We start from the raw sequence: 24534 nt of genomic DNA on the forward strand, positions 1-24534 counted from the left end.
CACTGGGCTCTACACAGGAACCACATCACAGGTTATGAGATTTGAGAATAGTATTACATTATTACCGTATTTAGCTGCTTTGGCAGCGGCAGCAGCAGCAGCAGCAGCAGGGTATCCTCCACCTCCCAGTCCTCCCGTTCCTCCTAGTCCTCCTGTTCCTCCTAGTCCTGCTGTGCCTCCTAGTCCTCCTACTCCTGTGAAGATAAATTTATTCCCAGTTAATGCTGGTGATATGGTTTAATATGGTCATTTTTTCTGGTAATTAAACTTAGAGTATTGACAGCAATTCAGATCAAGTAACATGCTCTTTTTCCCCTGAGCAGATCTTGAAATTGCCACAGTTTGTATTAAAAATAGCCCCTGCAGCTGAAGTGAGCCTCCTCCTTTTCATGTTCTACATAAACAGATGTATCACTTCCAATTCACTGGCTTTACATCTGAAAGTGTTATCAAGTAGGCTGCATCTAAGTTGTAATGGTGAGTACCAGAGGACATGGTTGGAGCATTGTCAAGACTGTAACCATACCATACAACAGCCACACTATTACTCGTGATCTTAACCCCGGCATTTAATCTCAAACTCTTTCAGGCTTGTTAATGACATATCTTGGTATTCTCTACTCCACATATCACTGGGCTCTGCTGCTAAGAATCCAGATCCACTCAGAGGAACCACACAACAAGTTCTGAGATTTGACAGTAGAATTCAATTATTACCGTATTTAGCTGCTTTGGCAGCGGCAGCAGCAGCAGGGTATCCTCCACCTCCCAGTCCTCCTGTCCCTCCTAGTCCTCCTGTTCCTCCCAATCCTCCTGTTCCTCCTAGTCCCCCTACTCCTGTGGAAAACAAGTTTATCTGATATGTTTTTTTAAGTGTATTTTTGGCAGTTCTTGCCTTTGACAGGAAGCATTTGAGAGGCAGACAGGAAACATGAGGAAGAGAGAAAAAAGGTCCCCTGGTGGAATCAAACAGCAACCATAGTGGTTGCAGGGCATGTGCTGTAACTATTCAGCTACCAAAGTGCAACACATATCACTGGGCTCAGCTGCTAAGAATCTGGATCCACTCAAAGAAACCACATAACAAGTTCTCAGATTTGATTATAGTATTCCATTATTACCGTATTTAGCTGCTTTGGCAGCAGCAGCAGCTGCAGCAGCAGCAGCAGGGTATCCTCCACCTCCCAGTCCTCCTGTTCCTCCCAATCCTCCCGTTCCTCCCAGTCCCCCTACTCCTGTGGGAAAACAAGTTTGTCCAATATGTATTTTTTAAAGTTCATTTTTGGCAGTTATTGACAGTCAGTCTGACTGTGACAGTCAGCAGTAGAAAGAGGGAAGACAGAGAGAAAAAGGTCCCCATAAAACAGCAGAGGTCATGGTTACAGGGCATGTTCTGTAACCATTCAGCTACCAAAGTGCAACAAACCTAACATTGTTTAAAGTACGGTGATCTTGCTTGATAATTTCTCAATCAATATAGACTGAGAACTAATGGTATTCCAACAGAATAATAAAAAAATGAGGCAGCAGAAACAAATTACACAATTTAATTTCAGTTGGACTTTTTCAACTGTCCAAAACAAACATTTGAATAATTTATAATTAAACAGATAATTAGACAGGATCTTAATCCCCTAAGAAATTACCATACCATATTTAGCAGCTTTGGCAGCAGCAGAGTATCCTCCGGGTCCTACTTGACCTCCTGCGCCCAATTGACCTCCTGCCCCTAATTGACCTCCTGCCCCTAATTGACCTCCTATTCCTGGGTGTGAGAGAGAAACCATTATTATAGGTAACACTTAAATCACACTGAGAACCTATTTAGTACTTTTGAAGCCATATGTATGTACAAATTTTAGAGCTCATAACCTAAGAATAATATTGAGTTGAAAAAAGTGCATATGATATTTCCATTTATATACCATACCATATTTAGCAGCTTTGGCAGCAGGGGAGTATCCTCCTGGTCCTACTTGTCCTCCTGCCCCTAGTTGACCTCCTGCCCCTAGATGACCTCCTGCCCCTAGTTGACCTCCTGCCCCTAGATGACCTCCTGCCCCTAGTTGACCTCCTGCCCCTAGATGACCGCCTATCCCTGTCCCTGGGAGGGAGAGAGAAACCGTAATTAGAGCTAATACTCCATACTGAGTACATGTTTTGTACTTATGAAGATGTATGTGCATTTGATCTGAAAAAAGTGCATATGATAATTCCATTTATGCACGATACCATATTTAGCAGCTTTGGCTTGGAAACTTGGAATTCCTCCTGGTACTGCAATGGGTGCACCACCTGGTACTCCCCCTGGTACCCCACCTGGTACTCCCCCTGGTACTCCCCCTGGTACTCCCCCTGGTACTCCCCCTGGTACTCCCCCTGGTACTCCTGTCCAGGGAACCCCAATAGCAGAAACAGGTCAAGTGTGCAGAACAGAGATGTTCTACACAACATAAGGTACTATAAAGTAATAAGTTTTACTTGCATGTTAGGTGAATAGATAATGTGAAAAAAGTGTGAGGATATGATTATAAATATACTTCTATTATATGCAAAAATATGAAAGTTCTCACCATATTTTGCAGCCTTAGACCCAGCTCCATATCCTGTTGTAAAATAATTAAAGATAGGGAATATTATATTTTACAATAGACATTACATTACATTTAGAATAGAAAAAACAGAGATAATAGCAATAGAAAGTATTTTTAATTACTTTTTTAAGCTATGCAAGTGTGGCTCTAAAACATTTACAATGTCTTTGATTCAGGGTTACATATCTGTATATCAGTATTTTTATGTATACTGCTAGATATTTTACCTCCTGGCACTTGCCCTGGATACAGTCCACCAACACCACCTACACCACCGACACCACCGACACCACCGACACCACCGACACCACCGACACCCCCAAGACCACCCAAACCTGGGGCAGACAGCACAGATATTAGTCAGATACAAATATGTTCAGTACTGCTGTAACACAACACATCACATGTTTTTCATAAGAAAACAAAGCAACAATAGGGAACATTGTCTTGGTAATGAATATGGTAGACTACCATATTTGGCAGCTTTAGCCTGAGCAGGTGAGATGCCTCCGGGCCCCACTCCTGCAGAAAGTAAAAATACATTGGGCATTTGTCTAAAAATTAGTCTTTTCTACCACTTTACTTCATATCAGTTAACAGCAGATTTGCACAAACACACACCAGTTCCAACAGGATATCCAGGTATCGAACCAGGGCCACCTTTTCCTCCCGGCAGTCCAGCTCCACCAGTACCAAAGCCCCCATAACCTGAAACATTGTAATGTGACACATCAGTAACCTCTGCATTTCAACTGATGCCACAGTTAAGCTGAATCTTTGTAAAAATGCAAACAAGTATTTGTACCATAGGGAACTTTGCCACCTCCAGGTTTTGCTCCATAGCCACCTGAAGAAAATGATGGGGCAGAATGCAACAACTATGTTAATAACATGTCTAACATTAATTATGTGAGAGAATGACCATACTTTAAAATGCAGTGTAATTGTTTTGAATGCCATTAATTTGATCCGACCGAGTCCAAATTTCTTTGAAATGCATGAGCAACTGTTCACAACTACATTCAACCAATAAAGAGGTTAGTTGGTAAGTCCCAGTAAAAGTTAAGATTTATGACATGTAGTTCATTGCTACAGGAGCATTATGCTTTTCAGTGTGTTTGTGAACTGCTGTTGAAGTTTGGTGTGATTTTTGTAGAGATGTCTGGTCCATCATTATCTCCCCTTAACCTATAATAGTGTCTTTATTCAGTAATTACAGTTGTGATTACATAAGGGAAATGATGAAATCTAGAGAAAAGTATGGAGAAAAAAAAAGAATTCACTTGGAAGGAAATACAAGTCATACTTCCCTCCAAAGAGCGCTTAAATGGATCTTTTTAAATAAATTAAATTAAATCCGTCATCCTTCCTTTAATGGTATTTTGAAACACCCTGATGGACATGGGAGAGTTGGCAATCATACTCTAATGCAGCGAAGTTTAGTAGCAGCATTTTGAATTGCCTTATCCACTGTGGAACTAGGAACAAAGTAGCATTGCAGTGGGAATTTCTACAAAACAGGCAATGTTCTGCTTGTGGGGCTTTTCAGGGACCCCAAAGACAGACCTCTCTCTTCAGAATCAACCAGTGATAAACCCACCATAGAAAACCTTAGGGTGCTACCCATGGACGTGCCCATTGGTTATCAGGTCATAAGATGAGTAAGACTATCTGTGTCTGTCTGTGAACATTGACAAAGTTCAGATGGTCGCTATGAACATCATCCCATATGAACACAAGAATGTGACTTCCAAATAACACAGTTAGTTAGTCTGGATTCAGATCTCACCTTGCACTTTGGGTGATTTGAGGGGGTATCCATGGAATACTCCTGGCTGCACCGGTCCACCATACCCCCGGCCTCCTGTGTCGGAGGAAATAAATTGATCAGCTAATACCAGTAAATACAAATGTACTTGTTTGTAATAAACATAATCATAATCATAAATACAGTTACCTGGTCCTTGTCCTCCCCCTCCGACTGCATGAGAAAAATCAGAACATGCAATCAGACACATGGATGAGAGAAGATCATTGTTTGAATGTAAATACTAGACAGCAATGAAACAAACACAGCAAACAGAGCACTGGCCTGGAAACTTAAACTCCTCTGTACCATTGTGGTCCGGAGACCAGTGACATTTTTGGATATACAATGTTCTTTGACAACCATCACCAGCACTTAATCTACTTTTTTTTATTTCATGTACTTATTCATTTATCTTTTGTTATGTATGTGTTTCACTGAAGAAATCTGTAATATTTTCTATTAAGGTATTGTGTAAAGTGTGTAATGTATTGTTTAACCTTTGTAGAACTCCTTTTTTCCCCCATATTGCATTCAATGACGAGGACAGTAATTCAACACCAATGAGTAAAAAACTAAAACGTACTTGATTTTGGATTCAGGCCGGTGCCTGTGGCCACCCCGGGTAGAACTCCACGTCCACCAAACCCTGAGGGAGCCATAAGAACGCAAAAAAACAAACACATTAAATCCCTGTACAGCGCTTGTTTTCAACATTCACATGGTGAAACTCTTGACAAATACTGCCTGAGATTAATCAGTGAAAGAGACAAACCTTTTCCTGGCACCAGTCCACCTTGGTAAAGTCCAGGGACACCCACACCTGCCACAGACAATGAGAGAAGACAGTACTGCACTTCTGCATCCACATTCAAATATATGAGAAGTATCTGGTAGTATACATAAGCAGCAATTTTAACATAATCGTCTAATTTCTTATGAGCTACAAAGAGTGCACAAGTATTTTAAGAATTGTGTTGCTGTTTATATATATATATATATATATTATATATATCTATTGAAGAGATGTCAAAGTGTTGGACGCCAGATTTTTAAATTTGACTAGCATAGACATAATTTAAGGAAATAAGGAAAACAAATCACAACATATATAACAAAAACATTCTGTATTTCAAAATAGTTGCTGCTTTTTCTCAGGCTAGGTTAATACTGTGTTTATATGATATATATTTTTCAATTCAAATTCTGTATTTTTCCTTGTCTGTCTTTCTTTTGTTGTTTTCCCTTGCTGTGTAAAGCACATTGCATGAAGTGTTGAAAGTGCAATATATCTATGGTTGAGTTTAGCTCAATATTTATGTTTGAAAGTCTGAGTACACTAATATAGACGAAGCTGATTTAAACAAAAGTATCACAATTTCCCATGAAGAGGGCCAACAGTAAAAAATGAAGACCCAGATTTAGTAAAACATCCTTGTTTTACAAATAATTATCTTTTCGTTTTTGCAGTGGCACTGAACACCTGCCACATGCAATGGAAAAGGAACTGGATGTGGTTCTGCTGCCTTGTGAACAACGTCCTGTCTGCCTTCAGCTTTATGAGTTTATTGTTGAGTCTACAAAACCTGGCACTTTGGCAGCTTTCTTTCCCGCGCCACCACCGGCCCCTCCTGGAAGGCCTGTTTGAGGAATAACAGGTACTGAAAGAAAAAACATAAAATGTTACTTGGCTCATTGGGGGAGTATGACAAATATAAAGTGTGAAAAACATTCACATGTCTTTCATGTCCAGGTGCTGAGTCCAAACAACTGTAACTGTGATTTCTGCCTCCCAAGGACATGGTTAACAGCCCTCTTTAAAATTGTTACTTTATTACATTAGGAAAGGTTCTATGTTTGGAGCCCAAATTGGCTTCTCGTCAGAGAGATCAATTCCACTCTACCTGAGCCAATTTGGGCTCGAAAATGTAATTGGGAAGCAGAAATCACAGTATGACAAAAGTAAACACAAGCTGTAACTAAGGCAAGTTTAACTTCTCTTTTTTAAAAAGCAGTGCAGAGTAAATATAATAAGAAAGTAGGTTGAATGATGTGTTATGTGTGTGACTTGCCTCCAGCAGGCACCACTCCAGTTCCTGTAGCTCCTGGACCTCCTCCTGTCCATACAATGTCAGGTTTTATGTTAAAATCACAATTAGTTACACACCAATGAAATGCTGCAATATGAATATTCTATAGCTGTACAGCCCATGACCACTAGAGGGCCCTGTGATACTGAGGAGAAGTAATGAGCAGGTATGTGGCTAGCGCCAGACATCACCTCCTCAGAAGGGAGCCAGATCCCTCCACTGACCATTGGTATTGAGAGTAGCTAATCTGGCCCTACTATTCTGTCATCACTACATGATCAAAAGCAACACGGCTGATGTTTCATGTAATCAGGACAGGCAGCCAGCATGCATGGCATTTGTCTTGCCTCATCAAATGCCTCATTTCTTTGGCTATCCCCTAGTGGAGGAAATGAGCTGTCAGCTTCACTTGTAAGGGAGCTTGGCAAAAGAATAAAACACATTCATTTATTTGTTTAAACTGTTTTTTTTTTCTTTCATTTTTTAATCTTAAATTCCCCATACTTTGCCGGACAGACATTGCGCACTGCCTGTAAGTATGTGGCCTGGGAGATTTGGTGAGTAAAAGTTTGGCAAGGTAATGTTTTGTTTTATCTGTGCTCTTTCAGAGGAATGGGTTGTTATTTTGAGTGTCATGAAAAGAGTACAGACTGATTCTAGGGACTGAAGTTTCATCATTGCCAACCAATACTTAAGAGTAGGCTCTTTGCCATAGTACAGTCTTGGCCATGAGTGGACCCTCCTGAGTCCATGCTTAATCAGCCTGTCTAATTTAAAGCAAATCATGTGCACATACAGAGCACAGAGCTTAAGGTCACGCCCGGGCTCTGCTGAAGTTCAAACTGTCCGGGGTTTGCAGGTACATGATAAAAATGTACTTGTGCTTGCCAAACAGTGTTTTTCATGCTGAGTTACTATTAATGCGAAACATTCATTTTGGCTTTCTCACAACATGCAAGCATGCCGATCTTTCAAAGTTCTGAAAGGCTTCGTGTCAGTATTCAGTACAATTCAAGATTGTACAGTAGTCTGTCATCAGGCCAAGAATCAGATTACCTCCTTGTGGTAGCAGATGGCCTCCTGCACCTGTGGAAAAAACAGAATTTCAGCAGTATTCGTTAATATGAGAGATTTAGGGAATAACCGTCAAGGAGCCTTATCAGAAACAATGCATCTTTTTTGTTGTTTCAGCAACTTTTTAATGACACATCAGCAAGTGATTTTACTGTTGGACAATGCTTGCTTACAAGCTAATACTTATGATTACTTTCTAAACCATGCAGGAAGATGACCACTATAGCCTGTGTTAAATTACAGTGAAAGCAGTTAAAGGAAGAGATAGTCTATCTAAATGGTACACCATGAACACTCCACAGATGGATCTTTTACCACGAGCCTAAATGCAAAAATGAGAGCCAAACTTGCCAAACCTTGGATCTGAGGCATTTCTACAGAAAGGTTGAAACCGATCACTCCAGCAATCAAAACAAACAACTCAAAACAAACAAGTGGAACATAATCAGCGGCTCATGCCAACAACCAATATTCCATCATCATGTTTGATGACCCCCAGTTTCCATCACAGTCAGTGAGCCTACAGCATTGCACTTTGTTTAGAAGTCAGGGAAAAAGCACTCCATTGCCTGTGATCCCTTCGCTTGTGTTTGTGTCCAATGGAGGAATCCATAAACAACAGATGTCAGGAATCAAACCCACAGCAAATAACTGATGCACACATGCCTCTTAACTTCTTATTAAAGTAATAAGCGATACACCAACATCAAATGTCTGACTTCTGCTGGGTTCTTGTGTAATTTCTTTAGAATCATTGTTCTTGACATATTACAAATGATAGGATCCGCTAAAGTGACATCTTTCTGGTTTTTATGGTGTAAATATACTCCAAGCAGCAAAGACCAGAGTGACTAATGCTGAATTCAATACCTCTGTAAAAGACACTCTTTGTATTACAGTTAGGTGGTTGAAACCTGATCCTCCATTACACAACATTTAGATCCATAAAGTATGGGACCTGTATGAGATGGAGCAAATTACATATGCATTAAGACTCCAAAAGCCAAAATTTATAAAGAGGTGGAGTCTTACTAATGGAAAAAAGTTATTTATTTCATGTCACTCTTTCAGACTATTCATATATATTCATATATACATTCATAAACTAACCCTTTATTTATTAAATCTTTCCCTTTCTCTTTGGTTTCTTTGCACTCTGGTTTGGTGAAGTTGAAATAAAATATAAGTTTAATAAAACCAGAAGATGTACCTCTTTTGGCAGCCTTCTGTCCAGCTCCTGGGAAAAAGCCCCCAGTGCCTCCACCATATCCACCATAACCACCTAAATGATATAAAGGGGCAAAGGTGAGCAAACTTTCAAAAGACATATTAGATCTTTGTTGTGAAACCTTATGAGATTGGTTTAAATGTTGCACCATGCTTGGACACATTACCAATCATTTCAGTTCCAGACTATAAGTACTCACCAGCACCAAGTCCACCAGCTCCAAATCCACCAGCACCAAGTCCACCAGCTCCAAATCCACCAGCACCAAGTCCACCAGCTCCAAATCCACCAGCACCAAGTCCACCAGCTCCTAGATTACCATAACCTGAAATAAAGTAAAGATGGGGCATGAAAAGTCAGGGAAAAGAAAAAACAACATTCTTGTAACTTTATTATAACTGTGGCTATAATGAGTTACTAGTACATTCTTCAAATAAAAACAATACCACTATAATACTATTACCCTTCAATAAAAACAACCCATCACTCAATCTTTCATCAAAACATTTCCCAGGACCCGCAAGCACTACAAACTCTAGATTAAGAAAAAAAATCAAACACATCAAATATGACAAATTCATGTGTGCTTAATTAAATGTCATTGAAAACACTCACATTTATGTTTCTAGAGCCAAGGACTGCACCTTAGGCACAGGGGAAAGAGCTGACCCCCACTGACCAAGAGACATGATAGACATAACATGGTTGTCTTCTGCTTATGCTGTATTCTAAACACTGGAGGCAGCAATCTGTTCTTTGGGAGACAAAAAGCCCCAGACTAATCCATGGGCGGCAAAAACTTTTGGCTTGACTCGATGTATGAATAAAGTCATATCCCTGCTTGGGTCTCTGTTTGCTGAAAAGACCAAAAATGTGAGAACAAGACGAAGAAGGGAAATGGAGAAAGTGGGGAAAGGACATGGAATACAATGCTCACCACCTGCACTTGGATTGAGAAAAGGCCGGAAGACCCTTATAATCAGGAGCCCACTGTACGGTCAATGTCCAGGATAGCATTAAGGGAATATTAAAGTACAGTATGTCATTATTATGTTATGTTATCTCTGCCATAAATCTTGAAATGTGTATATTTAAAAAAGCCATTGGAAGACTTACGACTGAAAAATACTTTTATGTGAAGGTTTGCTTTGCTTGTGCTTAGTGGCTCGAGTTAACAAAGCAAATAAGCAGTAAAAACCAACTGCTACTTTCCTTGAGGAGTCAAGAATGGAGTGGATGTCATGACAGGATGTCAAAAATTTAAAATTATTAAAATATAAAATATAGTAATTTAACTCATCAGGAAAGCTCAACTTAACTTTATTTACCTTTGATTTGTCATCCATTGCAAAACGTAGAACATGCTATAAAAGTCTTTTCAGTGCAGTTTATGAAAAATGTCAAGAAAGACGGTGAAGGTGGGATATTATTCAAATCTAGATGCATTAAGTTAAACACAAGTACTTCCAGATAAATGCCTATTTTCAAGGACTAACATATGAGACTCCATATGTTTATAACTTGTTGGTCACATGTTTCTCAGACATTAAAAAAAGCTGTGAGTTGAACAAGTTCGCCCAATCAGAGACAAACATGCTGGACTAATGACTGTTTTTGAAACAAGGAGAAATTAGAATGAGGCCAACACACTAGTCCACCAAGGAACTTGTTTTCATCAACACTTCTAAGCCAAAAAATCTGGGGTGAGAACAACTTTGCATGGGAAGCAAATGAACAGGGGGGAGAGAGAGAGACACACATGAGACTGGAGGGTGAGAGCATGGAGTCAATCCAGCAATCTGCAGAGTGCAGGTAATGATAGTGATGAGGAGGAGGAATGTGCTGGGAGAGACAGAGAGAAAGATGGAAGTGTGGAGTTTCATGACCTAGTCAAAACAAATGTGGGCACTAGCCTTGCCAAGGGCTTGGCAAACAGACTGAGCATGCAACGCGAGCCCAGCTGCTAAGCTAAGCGTCCTTGTGATAATCCATCACCTTCAAAGTTTTCAGCCTGATTCTCCTCGATTGCTCAACCATCCCCAGACACACCTTGAAGTAATAATAACAGTAATCAATTCTTATATAAATCAGACTGATCTACGGCTTTCTCTTTTCCAGTGTCTCTTGCGCTGACACAAGGAATTTGTATCATTTGTCTCGTTTTTATCAGTGAGCTCCACATACTATAAAAATTTTAAGGAATTGACAGAAAACTGACACAGAACAAATGTGTTACAAGATATATTGAATGCTGCAGATGCCTAAAACCCCTTGAAATGACCAAGTCTGGCTTGAAATGTTTCTTTAAAACTGTACTGTCTGATCTTGCCTCCGGATCACAGAATGTCTCGTTGGCCAGTCTGACGTGTATGCAATTGTCAGTGTGAGTGTTGGAAATATACAGCACAGTCTGTGCAACAGAGAGATTATGTATGTCAATGGAAGAGAAACACGAAGAGAGAGTGAAGACAGCCAGAACTGTGGAGACTTTTAGCTTATTCATCCGTCATCTGGCCCACCTGTGCTCACATGTGCATGACCCAACCTGGCCCTGGCAGTCGTGCTCAGAGTCGACCAGCACCTGCCACGTTGAGCTCAGCTCTCTGATTTGAGATCAGGAGACAAGATGCAGACATGCAGAAGTCGGCCTGAGAGTGTGTGTGTGTGTGTGTGTGTGTGTGTGTGTGTGTGTGTGTCTGTGTGTGTGTGTAACCATGAGCGCAGGCCTTGGGCAGACATAAAGTTTAGACAAGGAAGAAAGGAAAAGAAACTTTATTTTCTGTGGTTCTGACATCACTAGACACTGGGAAAATAAAATGCTCTCAAGTGAAAAAAATACTACCCTGGAGGTTGTGTATTTTCAGGGTCACTGTGAGAGGACACACTAACAAAATCTGGATTTTTGTCGGTTTGGCGTCCAAGCACTGATTGTATTTTTGGGAGATGGAGAGTAGAGTTTTTGCACAAAAGCTCTCTGTTTAGCCATATTTACACCATCCTGTCAGCTCAAACAAGCATGCTTTTGTTGGACTACCATCATTACAGCACGTCAGCTCACACAAATAGACCCGTCTTAGCTCACACATTATTGGAAGTCTAAACCAATGTTGTTTGTTGTTATGAACCGCACACATGGAAAGTCTGCACGATGACCCTGATATCCAATCATTGCTTTTCTTTGGTGCCGCTCCCGGTATTTAGTTGATTGCTGACAACCTGAAGGATTTCTGTACACTAATGTAGTGGCTAATTTTTCTCGGTGACCCTCAAGGCATAGTGGGAAGCCCGAGAGAACACTTGAAACGCCAGCTGCCTTTGGACCTTGGACAAAGGAACCCTACAAAAGGTCAATGCTCTGAATACAAGATGGAAGGGACAGAAACCCAATACTACACAGGAGGGAGGACTGGGGGCCAAGGAAATTGGAAGGTAAGTGATGCAGTAAGGCAATGCATCATAGTTTCCTCCATTTAGATTTCTAAAAAAAGTGTGACAGAAACATGGTTTACTAGCCAGTTTCCATTCAGAAAAGACCACTGGCTTTCACAGCTGTGCAGGGACAAGTGCACCAGCAGGTTGTTGAGGTGAAATTTGGGATGGTGTGGCAGCAAATAATTGCGCATCACCCAGCGGTGGTGATTCATTTGTGGTGGCTGGTCTAAGAGTGATCTCAGCGAGGGGGTACACAAGTGAATCCAAGTCTAGACCTTCTCCGACAAAGAAGAGTCTTGTTTTCAGAGGAATCAAAATGTGATGACGGAGAGGCTGCCATATCCACTGCCTCCTGCTGCACCATGTTATGTGCCTTGGTCTTTAAAATGAAGACTGGCACTGGAATAAAACAAGCCAGACAGTATTGCTACTTCTTTCAGTCACCAGTCATGTTCTCAAACTCGGGTCCAGTACAAGTGATGGATATGAGCCAGTGTGAACAGAAATATCTGGTTTCAATCTCACCACTGAAATGTCTTGCTCATTCTCCATTGGGGTTAGGTAAGGTAATCCTGTGTTTCAGAACCAGAGGAATACAAGAGACATTAATCAAAACATTGTTTTCAGCTCTCAGTCTGTCTTTCTCTTGCCCTTGTTCTCCCTGATTCATCATCCTTTTCTCTTGCTCTTTCTTCTCTTGTCTACGGGGTTGCGTTGACCAGACATGAGGTGTTAATGGCAGCAACCAGAGGAAGCCAATCGTGAGAAGTGAAAGATGGATTTGCTCGCACATTTCCTTCTCCTCCTTATTCGTCCCCCTCTCCCCTTCTGTCTACTTTGTGAACCAGCTGGGCCTGGTGGAGGGTTTAATTTAAGAGAGCAAAGAATTCCATGGCAGAGATCCACTGTAACTGACGGCAGACGCTCGGAAAGCAGACTTTGGAGCTGGAGCTCTGGAATGTCCAGGAAATTTTTTGCAACTTGTTTCTCATTGTATTCTTTGTTTGAGCACATATTTAATCAGGCAAGCAGTCGGAAAACAAATGTTTATTTACTGAAAAGCCAGGGGAGGAGATAACAACTCGCATGTCTCATTAATAGCGTTGACTGACATGGAAACCAGTGTCAATGTGTTAAAATGACAGGAGGGTTACAGAAGAATGATAAACTGGGTCTTGTGTTCACCTAAACACTGGATTTGCTGTAAAACTATCAAAAACCACAAACACACAAAGAGTAAAAAGCTAATTGCAAGAAGCACAGAGGCGTGCTATGGCAATACAAATGCTGTAATTTTCTTTAATGTGATGGAAAATCTTGATGATAACTTCATCCTCAAAGGCTCTCTGGAGGCCCCCAGAGAATCAGCTTTTTACTGTGATTGACAGGCAGATACTGTTCTTCGGCTACAGTCCCATATACATTTTCACTTTGAAAACTAAGCCCATCATTATGTCCTTCACTGTCATGACACCAGATTTTTATCAGTATCAAATTATCACACTGTTTCACTTCCAAGTTGGTGGATAGATTGCATTCTTACGAAGTGACGCAGGACAAGCTGGATGAAAGCGGAATGATGCGAGGTGCTGTAGTGATTCCAGATTGCGTGAGACAAGTGGACTCACTGAGGCTCCCCTCGCTTCCTCTCCCTCTCCCCCTCCCTCTCCCGTGACCTCCCCTGCTCCTTGTCACTAACAGGTTCTCTGTGCTGTCAGTCACAGGCACCGAGCTGTGAGAAGCAGGACTAGTCACATGTTGGACTAATTAAGTATTCACAAAGTCACACCACTACACACAAGTTCTCTCCCTTGCTGGCTGAGCCAGCCGACTTTGGCGGCAGGCCTTTTATTGTTTTCGCTTTTTCTTTTCCATGGAGTCATTGACACTATCAATGAGTGGTCCCAAAGCCTCAGCCTCCCACTTTGCCAAATGACCCCAAGTGCAGAACTGTCAGAGTTCCTACAGACAAACAGGGAAAAGGGTCTAAGGTTGCCTCATTCTAAGAAATCTTTGCTTTTTGGGGCAGCGTCCAGGTCAAAATCAGTGTAATAAAACTGGACTTCCAAACTGCTATTTTACTATAGTTAATCATTGTGGTATGGGTGGTCAACTTTTACTTTTATAGAGGTCAACTTTCGTAATACTAAAGAGGGAATGTGCTCTGTTAAGCTATGTGGTAAGCACTTACGTTGATGAAGCAACTTTGCCTGACTCTGAAGGGTCTCACTAACCCACGCAGCTGGGCATCAGAACACACACATTATTTCTGAGGCATTGAGCAGTTCTTGCAAATGGCTCCAAATTGACGGCAACTGTAAAAGTCACCATTACACGTTATGTGGTTTACAAGCGCTGCCACCGTGCCAAACCAGGCTGCCTACCCTGTGACGTCTGCGGCTGAGTCCTTGTCAGTACATGGCTTACTTCAAACACATCTGTGCGAAGACCATTACTCCTGTCCCTTAATTCAAACTGTGCTAATTTGTACACCATGCATTACACCATATCCACTGAGTTTGTGATGTCATTGTCTATGCTACAAGTCAGACAGAGCAGAACATGCTATGCTATAAGCTTTCAAATCTAACAAACATCTCTCCCTTTTGCTTGTTTCTGTGAGAGTTGAGAGTCTCTATATGCTATTGTACTTTTTATCCACTTCTAAAGGAATGTCACAGTTGCTCTGCCAACACTGAGACCCTGAATATGTCTGAAGAGTATTCCTAACCCAGAGCTCATGCCATTGCCCATTTTAGCTTGGCACACTCACTTGAAGCATGTGCATAAAAGCATTCAGACAAGGCAGAAACACACCCCAAAGCATTAGAGAATACAGCAGGACACAAGAGTACATGTGCACTTAGAGCGACCAGTTTTGTAAAACTGCTCATTCATGATCAATATGTTCCATGTCTAGAGAAGTATAGTTCTGAAAATTACATATAGGCTGAGAACCTGTCAACAAAGGCAATCTGTGGCTACGGTATGTAAAGTTGGCCAAGAGTGTTTCCTCTCCCAGATGGTCCACATATGCATCTAACTGCTATTCCACTGAATACTTTTCTGACAACTCAGGGTTGGGAAAAGAGACAAGTGTTCGACAGGTTGGCTCAAATCAAAACATGCAAATTGAACCACTGACGTTAGATTCATTGAGTCGGCCTCAAAAGCATTTTCCAAGTTCCTCTGTCATTATAAAGGATGTGATCATTGTGAAGCATATGGGATGCTCTACAAGAGAAAACAGAGAGATAAATTGCGTCACGGAAAGTGGAAAAGCTGTTTAATAAACTGTACATCACATGTATGCAGAGGTCTTGGTGCATGGGCTAAAACATCAGGATACCTATAAGGCCTAAAGGGCCAAAGCTGAGGTCATATAAAAAACATTCATCTCCATTGATCATTTAGTCCAGCACTGGGTTTTGATGAGTTCTGAGAAATCACTTCTAAATACAATCACCATCAGCCATGTCTCTAACATTGCCATGTATATACTGTGAGTATGTAAGCTTTACCCATGTGTTGCACATTTTGATCGGCTACAGCTATACTCAGCCAATGTGGAACACATACTGTGTAATCAACTTGCATAACTAATAACCTGCTGTAAATGAACATCTGAATTCAGAAAACATTATTGTAATTACTAGAAGCCACAGATACACAATTTAGGTGCTCTGATTACAATGACTTCAGTCCACTTCTACCAATGACTGCAACAAGGTTGTTCAACCAGTGATCTGTCTTCATGGACTCTTAGGGAAATAAGAGCAATGAATTTCTCCATCGCTATATAAACAACACTTAGGCTGTGCTGCCAGATGGACAAGGATAGTGGTCCATGCTCCAGACCTGCTGGCAAACAGAGCAGGGGAGAGGTTGTGAGAGCATGCCAAGGGATGGCTCATCAACTAACACAGTGAACATGGAAAAAAAACTACATTGGTGGTAACATGCTCACCAGAGAACAACATGACGGAGAAAAGGCTGGTGAATGGCTGCGGAGCTGTTACTGAGTCATAGTGAAAGTATTGGTTCAACCTGGAGGAAAATACCACAGTTGGAAAGTGTAATGTGTGGCATGCTTTAGTGATTAGACACCAATAAAAACTAATAAAGCCCTTATCTTATCTTGCTTTACTCTGATATAAATTAAATTCTCAAGATGAATTAGTGAGATTTTGCAGACACTAACAACAACATCTGGTGAAATCATACAAGAAAAATAGTTTGGGAAGCATTTCCAATGTGAACAAATAAGCTTTGCTGGCTGTGTGTATAATGGGTGGGCTGAGTCAAGTGTGGGGGCAGTGTGGTTCTGATATATATTTAAAAAAAAAAAGTTTCCTCTGCAGACAGCTCAGGTTCCAAGATGCTGAAAGCTTAGCACAGAGACTTGGTGTAGAACAGATGGAGGAGAGAAAGAGGAAAGATAGGTGGGTTAAAATAGAGGATGAGCTGAACAAGCAGCACTTAATTTACGGTGCGTGTCTTTATGCTGGAAGGGATACTGTATGTCCCCAAACCAATGCTAGGATACATATTAAGCATTTGCATACGCTCACACATGCAGATGCTTCCAGTCTCTGACAGCTTAGAGGACATGTCTGAGCTCCAGTAATGAAACACATATGGGCTCCTAGAGACTGAATCTCCTCCAAGCTCATCTTCTTTTGGCTAAACACTTTCATCCTCACCTCAATCTATCAGTCTCCTTCCTCTCAGCGAGCTCCTTGAGCATGTGTGTTGCATGAATAAATGTGCATATGATGTTTTGTGTGTTTGTGTGTGTGTTGGTGAATGATGGAGAATGCGTATGACATACAGTGTATACGGTATGCTTGCATGAGTTATCGGCCCGTTCCATCCTCCTCGCGTCACGCTGTCTCTTCTCTGTCCTCCCCATGTCTATTCCTATCTTTCCACTTCTCTGCCTTGCCTCTACTCTTCCTATAGTGAACCAGACAAGTACACTTAGTGCTTCTTCAAACAATGACCCTGATATGAACCAGAGAGTTTGAAAATGGACCAAAAGAATCAGGTGTATAGATGGGATGTGCAGGAAGATACACACAATATTCAAAATGATGCAAAGTTTATAGTTGGGTGGATGTTAACTGCATATGAGCAATACTTCCAGTGTGCGCTTTAAAGTGAGTACTAACATCAAAATAGAGTCAACTGTTGGTCACAGGCTGTAAAAACTCAAACCCACCTACATACTGTGTGCAATCAGGAGCTACAACTCTCCCTCTTACTGCAGGTTGGGCTGCCGTCACAGAAATCACAATCCAGAAATTTCAGAACACCATCAAAAGCAACTCACAGAGACATGTTGCTGCATTAACCACTGTAATCCATCATCTTAAATGATGTGTGTGTTGCAGTTTGTCCAAGCATGATTTTATCTTGCATCGAATTGTCGGGACCATTTTCACTATTTTATTTCATTACTTCAAATTGATATGTTTATTCAGTGGCAATGAAGAGCCAAAATAAAGGTGAGGTAGTAAGTGCGGACTATATACACTCAGCTACCAGTTTATTTGGCACACTTATCTAAAACTAATGCAGTCTAATACAACAGCCCTGCAATAAATCCTACCTTCATGAAGTCATTTTGGAGGCTGTAGTGCTGTTGAGCTGTTCTGCAATATAATGATAGGATGAGTAGACCCATATTGACAGGCTCACAATATCAATTTCCTTCAGTCTTTTGGATGGCTGGTCGTGGATGGAGCACTGAGTTAGTGTTGAACTGACAGAGAGCTCACACATTTTTCATACTTGTCTTTTTCAGAGAACTGTTAAAGCTGACTACCTTCAGATATGTTTTCTTTTGGACCACCCACAAAACAACGAAACCAGTACATCTAGTACAACATCTATGATGAACACCGTTTGGACTGGCACCTAATGGGGCCAATGCTTGAGCTAGCTGCTGATGCCAACTCCAGGGAAGCCCTAAACAACCCACTGCAAGGCAGCATTCAATTTCTTTCCTTTAGTCATTGCTATTTTCTTTCACACACACCTCCCACATGCTTTATGAGCCTAGACACTAATAAATGCCAGTCATGTTTCTAATACTGTGTGTAGTTGTGTAGACCCTCAATGATAATGGTCGGACAAAAAATTAGAAACACATTGGTGGCTATAGTATTTTATCAATCTATTATATGATCTATATAATATAAGCAGAGAAATGCTAAATGAAGTTGCTTAGAGATTCTGACTGCTCATATTTTTTCATTGCTCTAAGATGAATGAAGTGTTGTGTGACATTGATATCAGCTTTCAGATGGTGAGACAAAGGCGGGACAGACAGCATGTTGTCTTCACTTTGTATTGCTCAGAGAGTCGAGGGTCTGGCAAGATGAACATGGACACGTACTGTAACACATCCCACCCAGACACATTCTTTCTCAATCTACACCAGACTGTTGTAAGGGTACAATAAAACTACACCTACGGCAAAATCAGTAACCTCTATGTTTCATGTTAACTCCCTTCACAGTGCCTGAAAGTGACAAGTGGCCAGCCTTCGAAAGCCAAGTTTTGGGAATCACACCATGAGGATTGAATCCACCTTTGCTTGAGGGAACACAGGAAAGGAGACAGTGTCCAATAGCTGTTCAAAGGGAGAAAGTTCCTCTTTCCAGCTTTCAGTGTATCGTCAACGCTGGATGCTGACAGGCTTCACAATTAGTATAAAATTTACAAGGTCTTGCATGAGCTACGCTGCAATTCACTGCAGTCACGCTACTCACATAGCCAGCTGCTGTTCTCTATTACTGGCCAGGCAAGGTGTGTATCTGGGGAATGCAATGTCACCGCTTGGCTTCAACATAAGAACGATCATAGGAATGCGGCTCTCTTGATGTTTGTGTGAGTAGTTTACCTTTGTTTGCACTTGTGTCTCTTTAGCGGCAGAATCCTGCTTTATATATTAATGGTTAATAAAACAGGGTCAATGATTTTTCATGTGCTGGTTGAAAATCATTTCTTCTATGTTTGGTTATGTTTGTGTTTTATGTTTATTGAGAGGCTTACCCACTTGTGAATTGAAGATGTACATTTGTTTTTTGTTTTTTTTTATATATTTATTTTTGGGCATTTTTGCCTTTATTTTCGATAATACAGCGACAGATCAGTCAGGAAAGTCAGGGAGAGAGAATGAGGGGATAACATGCAGCAAAGGGCCGTGGGTTGGATTCAAACCCATGGCCGCTGCAGTTAGGACATGTGGTATATGCGCTACCAGAGGCGCCACGAAGATGTGCATTTGTGTTGCAAATTTCATACTTGTGAGGCATGTAGAAAGTTCTCATATCCAAATTTGGATCACTTCAGGCAATATTCCTCTGATGGAATAGAAATCACTGATATGAAACGTCAACACTGATGGGAACCTACATTCAGTGATTGCTGAACATGGTTGTAGTCATGAAGCGGAACATCTTATAACCCCTTAGTGAAATTAAGTCTCTTCTTTTGTTTCAGAAATCTGTTGAACCTTAGCTGACCCCTAGCTGTTCACTGTGTGTTCGGTTTTTATTTGCTTGTTTTTACACTCAATAGAGATTAGTTTGGAATGTGGAAAGGAACACCCAGAACCAAATTTAAGAAATAAGTCAAGGAGCTGCTTTTAACATCGATTGCTTCCCTTTTTCTCAATAACGTAATTTCTGCAATATATGCCTGGTGAGGAGAGGGAGAACTTGAAGGCATACAAAAGCCTGGGGATTATTTCCCAAGTAATGCTCTGCTGAGCCCAGCCAAAATCAACTTCCAGCATATACTGGATATTAGGTCATTTTCACACCATGGCTCTCCAGGAACTCTTGTTTGAGGGCGGCGGTGTGGCACTCCAGAGGGACCCTTCTGTAACAGGCTCCATGAGTTATCAGGACTATAAGACGATTACTTGATTCCTTATCTTTCTAAACACATAGAGGTAAGCTGAGATTGTATCAGCGGTGCTTACGGAAATTAAATGATGGCTAAACATTACTAAAGCTCCAATACAGTGCAGACTGAAATACAGCAAAGGAAAATATTTACTGTACGGTATCGGAGACACGGGCCGTGGTAAATTTCAACACGGAGGTTTCCAGATATTGTAAGGGTCTAACATTACAATAACATTAATCAGTGCTCTGGCACCATTGTTTGGCTGGCGTTGATGGCCGTTTTCACTCTGCCAATCATCACTCATTAATACAGCTAAGGTGTAGGAGTGGAAGAATCTATGTAAGGTCCCACCTAGACAGGACGCCCTTAACAGCTGCCGAGCCAGTGTAAACCAACCCTGACGAAAACACTGGGGTGATAAGAAAAACTTGGTGACAACCAATCAAAGGACTGTTTCTCTTTAGCCATGGCTCTGTGTCTGTACATGTCTCCCTATTCTGTTGGTGTGCTGGCGTTATGCAGACTATACATTAACCTACTTCATCCACCCATAACAATACACTGCACACTGTTTCCTTCCTTTCAAGGCACTTATATGTAATGCATAGGAATTTTCCATGTTGTAAACAAAAGAAATCTGTTCGCCTCTATAACAGAAGTGCTATACAGCAGAGCTCTATATTGTAAACAGAGCAAGAACACACTACGTCTTCAAAATATTTCATAAAACTGTTTCACAAGAAAGTTTTGATATATTTTATTATGTTATTTTCAGTATGTAAATGCGACATTAAAACCTGCCTATTCTGTATGTAATAACAGATGTAAATGTTCCAACTTACCTGGTTTAGGGGCCTTTCCACCTTGTCCTGTTGGGTGAAAACAAAAGAAAAGCATGTGTTACAGCTACAGTTTTTTTCAATTTCTCAAACATTATGAAATAGACTGCTACAATCTTTTTTTAACATTACTTCTTCCTGCATTTTCACCTTTATTGGACAGTTGGTAGTGAAGCCGACACAGAAAACAAGGGGGAGAGAGGTGATTATTACTTTCAACAAAGGTCCCCAGACAGAATCGAACCATGGACATTGTGGATTTGTGGCAGTGGAACAGTTTGTATACCAGGGTACTCCAACAGCTACAAATGTTTGTCAAACATTTGTCTTTCCAATTGTGCCTGTTTTTGATTAATGACACTAAGATACTGAAAAAAGCAGCCTGAATATAGGAAATGAGAACAGCTACTCACTCAGCTGTTCACTGTTTGGCTTTCTTAAAACAAAAAAAAAGTTTTAGTTTTTTTATGTTCCTACCTGCAATGCCCAAGCCACCAGGCCCAACACCCCCTGGCACCAAACCACCTGGTCCCACACCATGGCCTCCACCTCCATAACCTCCTACTGTCAGGGATAAACAGAAACAGGTATGAATGTGATCAATGCAGCCTCATTATCATTATTGTTGTCAATATTCAGCATCATCAAGGGGAAATTTCATGAATTTCCCCAAGGGGATAAATAAGTATCTATCTATCTATCTATCTATCTGTCTATCTATCTATCTATCTATCTATCTATCAATCAATCATCCGCTAACATTTTTAATATCATCATCGACATGTCCGACCTTATCATCATTATGCATTGTTAAACTCACAACAGAGGTCGTATGAGAGAAATGTGTAACCAATTTCCAAGCCTCAAACCATATAATGTTTTCCAGTAAACTGGCTCACCAACAGTGGTTGGCCCCAAACGCATTGTTTATTGCCACAGTCAGATACCTAGAATTTAATTATTCTTAGCTTGTGGTGGTTTGACAAGAGAGTCTCACCATGTATTTCTCCCAGAGCTGTCCATATCAAAGCAAAGAGTGTTGAAGAGTGAGTGTGAATTGGTCTTTAGGACAGCAATCTGTTTACTTACACACATCCAACTAACAACTTTCAACTCGCAATTCAAGTCTCATCACGGCTTTAGTACCCCTAGCTTAAAAAAAAGGCACACTGGGTAAAACTTGTTCAGCAAATGGGAGCTGAAGCTGTGCCAGGACACTGCATATAGCTGGTGAACTGCTGCTGAAGTGGACTGTGCTGGCATCTGCTATGCATGTGTGAAATGACAAACACCAGATAGAATATCTGTGGCTGTGCATTAAGCCCAATTGAGGTAACAGACATTTGAACAAACAATCAGAACCCTGAGAAAGCAACACTGCTGTCATGACTGAGAGGTTATTATATGGAAAACATTTAATTTATAATGAGTTAACATAAACATTTCACATATGAACTTCTGCATTTAATTAAAGATCGGCCTGGAATAAATAACCATAAAGCAATGAGTTAAACCAAACATTTAGTTTATCATGAATGCACATTGGTCCATCCACAAATCAGGTATCAACTGATGATGAGGCTAAAGAAATTTTACAATTTAATTTACGATATAAAAATCAAACAGGTTTAGTTTCCTCTTTCCAGTTCACTGACACATTAGTGCATGAACCAATTTGTGATAAACCAGATGTGATTCTTAAAAATGAAATTTATGTACAGGGAAAATCATAAATCTAATGTCCCTTCTACTCACCTGCAGCTTTAGCTGGTTTATAGCCTGCGGGGACTCCTCCAGCAGCCCCTTGTAAAACAACAATCAGAGTATTGAGTTATGGTATGCCTATATGCAGTGATGTAATGGACAACTGGCCAGTTCATCATTACACCATATGACCTTCACGTTTTGTAAATATTTTTCTTTTAGTTCATATTAAGATACTTTTATACTGGTGTTTTGTTTTAGTGAAACTTCTGGTCTGCAGTAGTATCATTTTACTCTTCTACCTCTGCTAATGATAAGCAGACTTTGTTTGTTGTGGCTGCATTCTGGATTATTTTTGTATAATCTGTCCAGACAGTCATTGGAGGCTTTGTTACCTGGAAAGAATCCAGTTCCTGTTCCAGCACCTCCTGGTCCAATCCCAGCACCAGGTGGTACATAGACACCTGGAACACACAACAGACACAACAAAAGGTCATGACCAACATGGGTAACACAAGCCAAAACAGTTTTCTGCCATTAATGTTTTTTTAAATTTTTTATTGCATCACTTGCAACAGCATTTCTAAACAATGACCCCATTTATTAGACAAACATTCTCACACATTCATCATCTGTGACCCAGACTGCGCAAATGAAATCTGTCCTTGACGCACACATCTGCCCCAGGTCATGGAGGTGATGGGGCGCACATTGAAACATGAACACAGCAGCTCCAGACAGAGCCAGAGTGAAACCACAAAAAAAGAAAAAGAAAAAAAAAACTTTATAGGCTTGATTAAGAGAAACTTCCAATTGTTTTCATTCTGATGAGGTATTGCAGTTGGAAATCTTCTTTCAGAAAGCTGCTGCAACACTGTGGACACCGTCAACCCCCACCGTTATCCCCTAGCCTCATTGTCTAGCAGACTTCTGGCTGCAAACCAGAGTAACTCCTGAGATGGTCGTTCTGGATCCCAGACATGGTGGCCTCATGTGTGCAAAGAACAACAACAGAAATAAAAGAAAGGGAGGATGAAAAACTGACTCCAGTTGTTCTGGGACGACTAACAGCTAATTCCAACGGGACCACTGAGCTAAGGCAAAAAATTACAAAGTTATATTTTTTGAGGGGAAAACCTGGTTTATATCATAAAATAGAGAGATCAGGGCTGCAGGACCACGATGATTATGTTTAATGGTTCTTACATGTGTTGGGAGGCCAATTAATTTAAACCACATGTCAAAAGCATTCATGTGTTTATTAGCGAATACTGTGTGAACACTGCGCTTTGAATTCTGTCCACTGAGTGTGGCCATTAGGGGAAGAACATTACAAGGTATTACTGTCCCATCTAGTAGAATGAAAATTCACAACACATGCCACTGAAAAATGCCAAACAGTAACAATCCATTGCATTGAAGATGGCTCTGACCTTTTCACTAATAAGTTGTGACATATTTATTGGGTTTGTGCCACAATAGAATCAGTTTTGTTTCTATTGTAGAGCCAAGGTCAAGAAAACGAGCAGTCAGTGCCAATCCATGCAGGAAACCAATGAAATGCAAAATCCAACAAACATACCCTGAGAATCAAAACCCATCATGTTGGATGGGTTTGTGAAGATATTGTGACATATACAGCATGCTAACAATATTTGAGTGAAAAAGTGTGTGATGACTGATTCGTAAAGAAAATGAGCCATGAGGAATGATATTTTCTGTCATGCCTTAAAAACCTGAGAGTCTACACTGCAGAATCAAGTGTTGATATAAGCGTGAGTTGTTTATGTTGAATTTAGCAAGGACAACAGAGCCATATTTACTTACATACTCCAAAACTGAACTC

At 40.8% G+C, this 24534-nt stretch overlaps 1 protein-coding gene across 14 annotated transcripts in view; it reads right to left on the reverse strand.

The window, feature by feature from the left end:
- Positions 1 to 24534, reverse strand: part of elna (elastin a) — a 49504-nt gene that overhangs the window by 15706 nt on the left and 9264 nt on the right. For 13 of the 14 annotated variants that reach the window (XM_056374160.1, XM_056374158.1, XM_056374157.1 and 10 more), the window contains exons 2-25: positions 23084 to 23152; positions 22740 to 22787; positions 21462 to 21548; positions 20988 to 21014; positions 8993 to 9118; positions 8776 to 8847; positions 7548 to 7577; positions 6474 to 6518; positions 5988 to 6062; positions 5177 to 5224; positions 4988 to 5050; positions 4552 to 4575; positions 4384 to 4458; positions 3400 to 3441; positions 3216 to 3302; positions 3066 to 3116; positions 2822 to 2929; positions 2574 to 2606; positions 2233 to 2388; positions 1931 to 2104; positions 1652 to 1765; positions 1122 to 1235; positions 718 to 837; positions 66 to 194 (exon numbers count right to left, since the gene is read on the reverse strand). In XM_056374160.1, the coding sequence (XP_056230135.1) occupies positions 66 to 194; positions 718 to 837; positions 1122 to 1235; positions 1652 to 1765; positions 1931 to 2104; positions 2233 to 2388; positions 2574 to 2606; positions 2822 to 2929; positions 3066 to 3116; positions 3216 to 3302; positions 3400 to 3441; positions 4384 to 4458; positions 4552 to 4575; positions 4988 to 5050; positions 5177 to 5224; positions 5988 to 6062; positions 6474 to 6518; positions 7548 to 7577; positions 8776 to 8847; positions 8993 to 9118; positions 20988 to 21014; positions 21462 to 21548; positions 22740 to 22787; positions 23084 to 23152 (1917 nt within the window). The remainder of the gene's footprint in view (positions 1 to 65; positions 195 to 717; positions 838 to 1121; positions 1236 to 1651; positions 1766 to 1930; positions 2105 to 2232; positions 2389 to 2573; positions 2607 to 2821; positions 2930 to 3065; positions 3117 to 3215; positions 3303 to 3399; positions 3442 to 4383; positions 4459 to 4551; positions 4576 to 4987; positions 5051 to 5176; positions 5225 to 5987; positions 6063 to 6473; positions 6519 to 7547; positions 7578 to 8775; positions 8848 to 8992; positions 9119 to 20987; positions 21015 to 21461; positions 21549 to 22739; positions 22788 to 23083; positions 23153 to 24534) is intronic. The other variant, XM_056374149.1, reaches the window with a different exon arrangement.

The sequence above is a fragment of the Seriola aureovittata genome, chromosome 4 (assembly GCF_021018895.1).
Source record: "Seriola aureovittata isolate HTS-2021-v1 ecotype China chromosome 4, ASM2101889v1, whole genome shotgun sequence".
NCBI classification, from domain to species: domain Eukaryota; kingdom Metazoa; phylum Chordata; class Actinopteri; order Carangiformes; family Carangidae; genus Seriola; species Seriola aureovittata.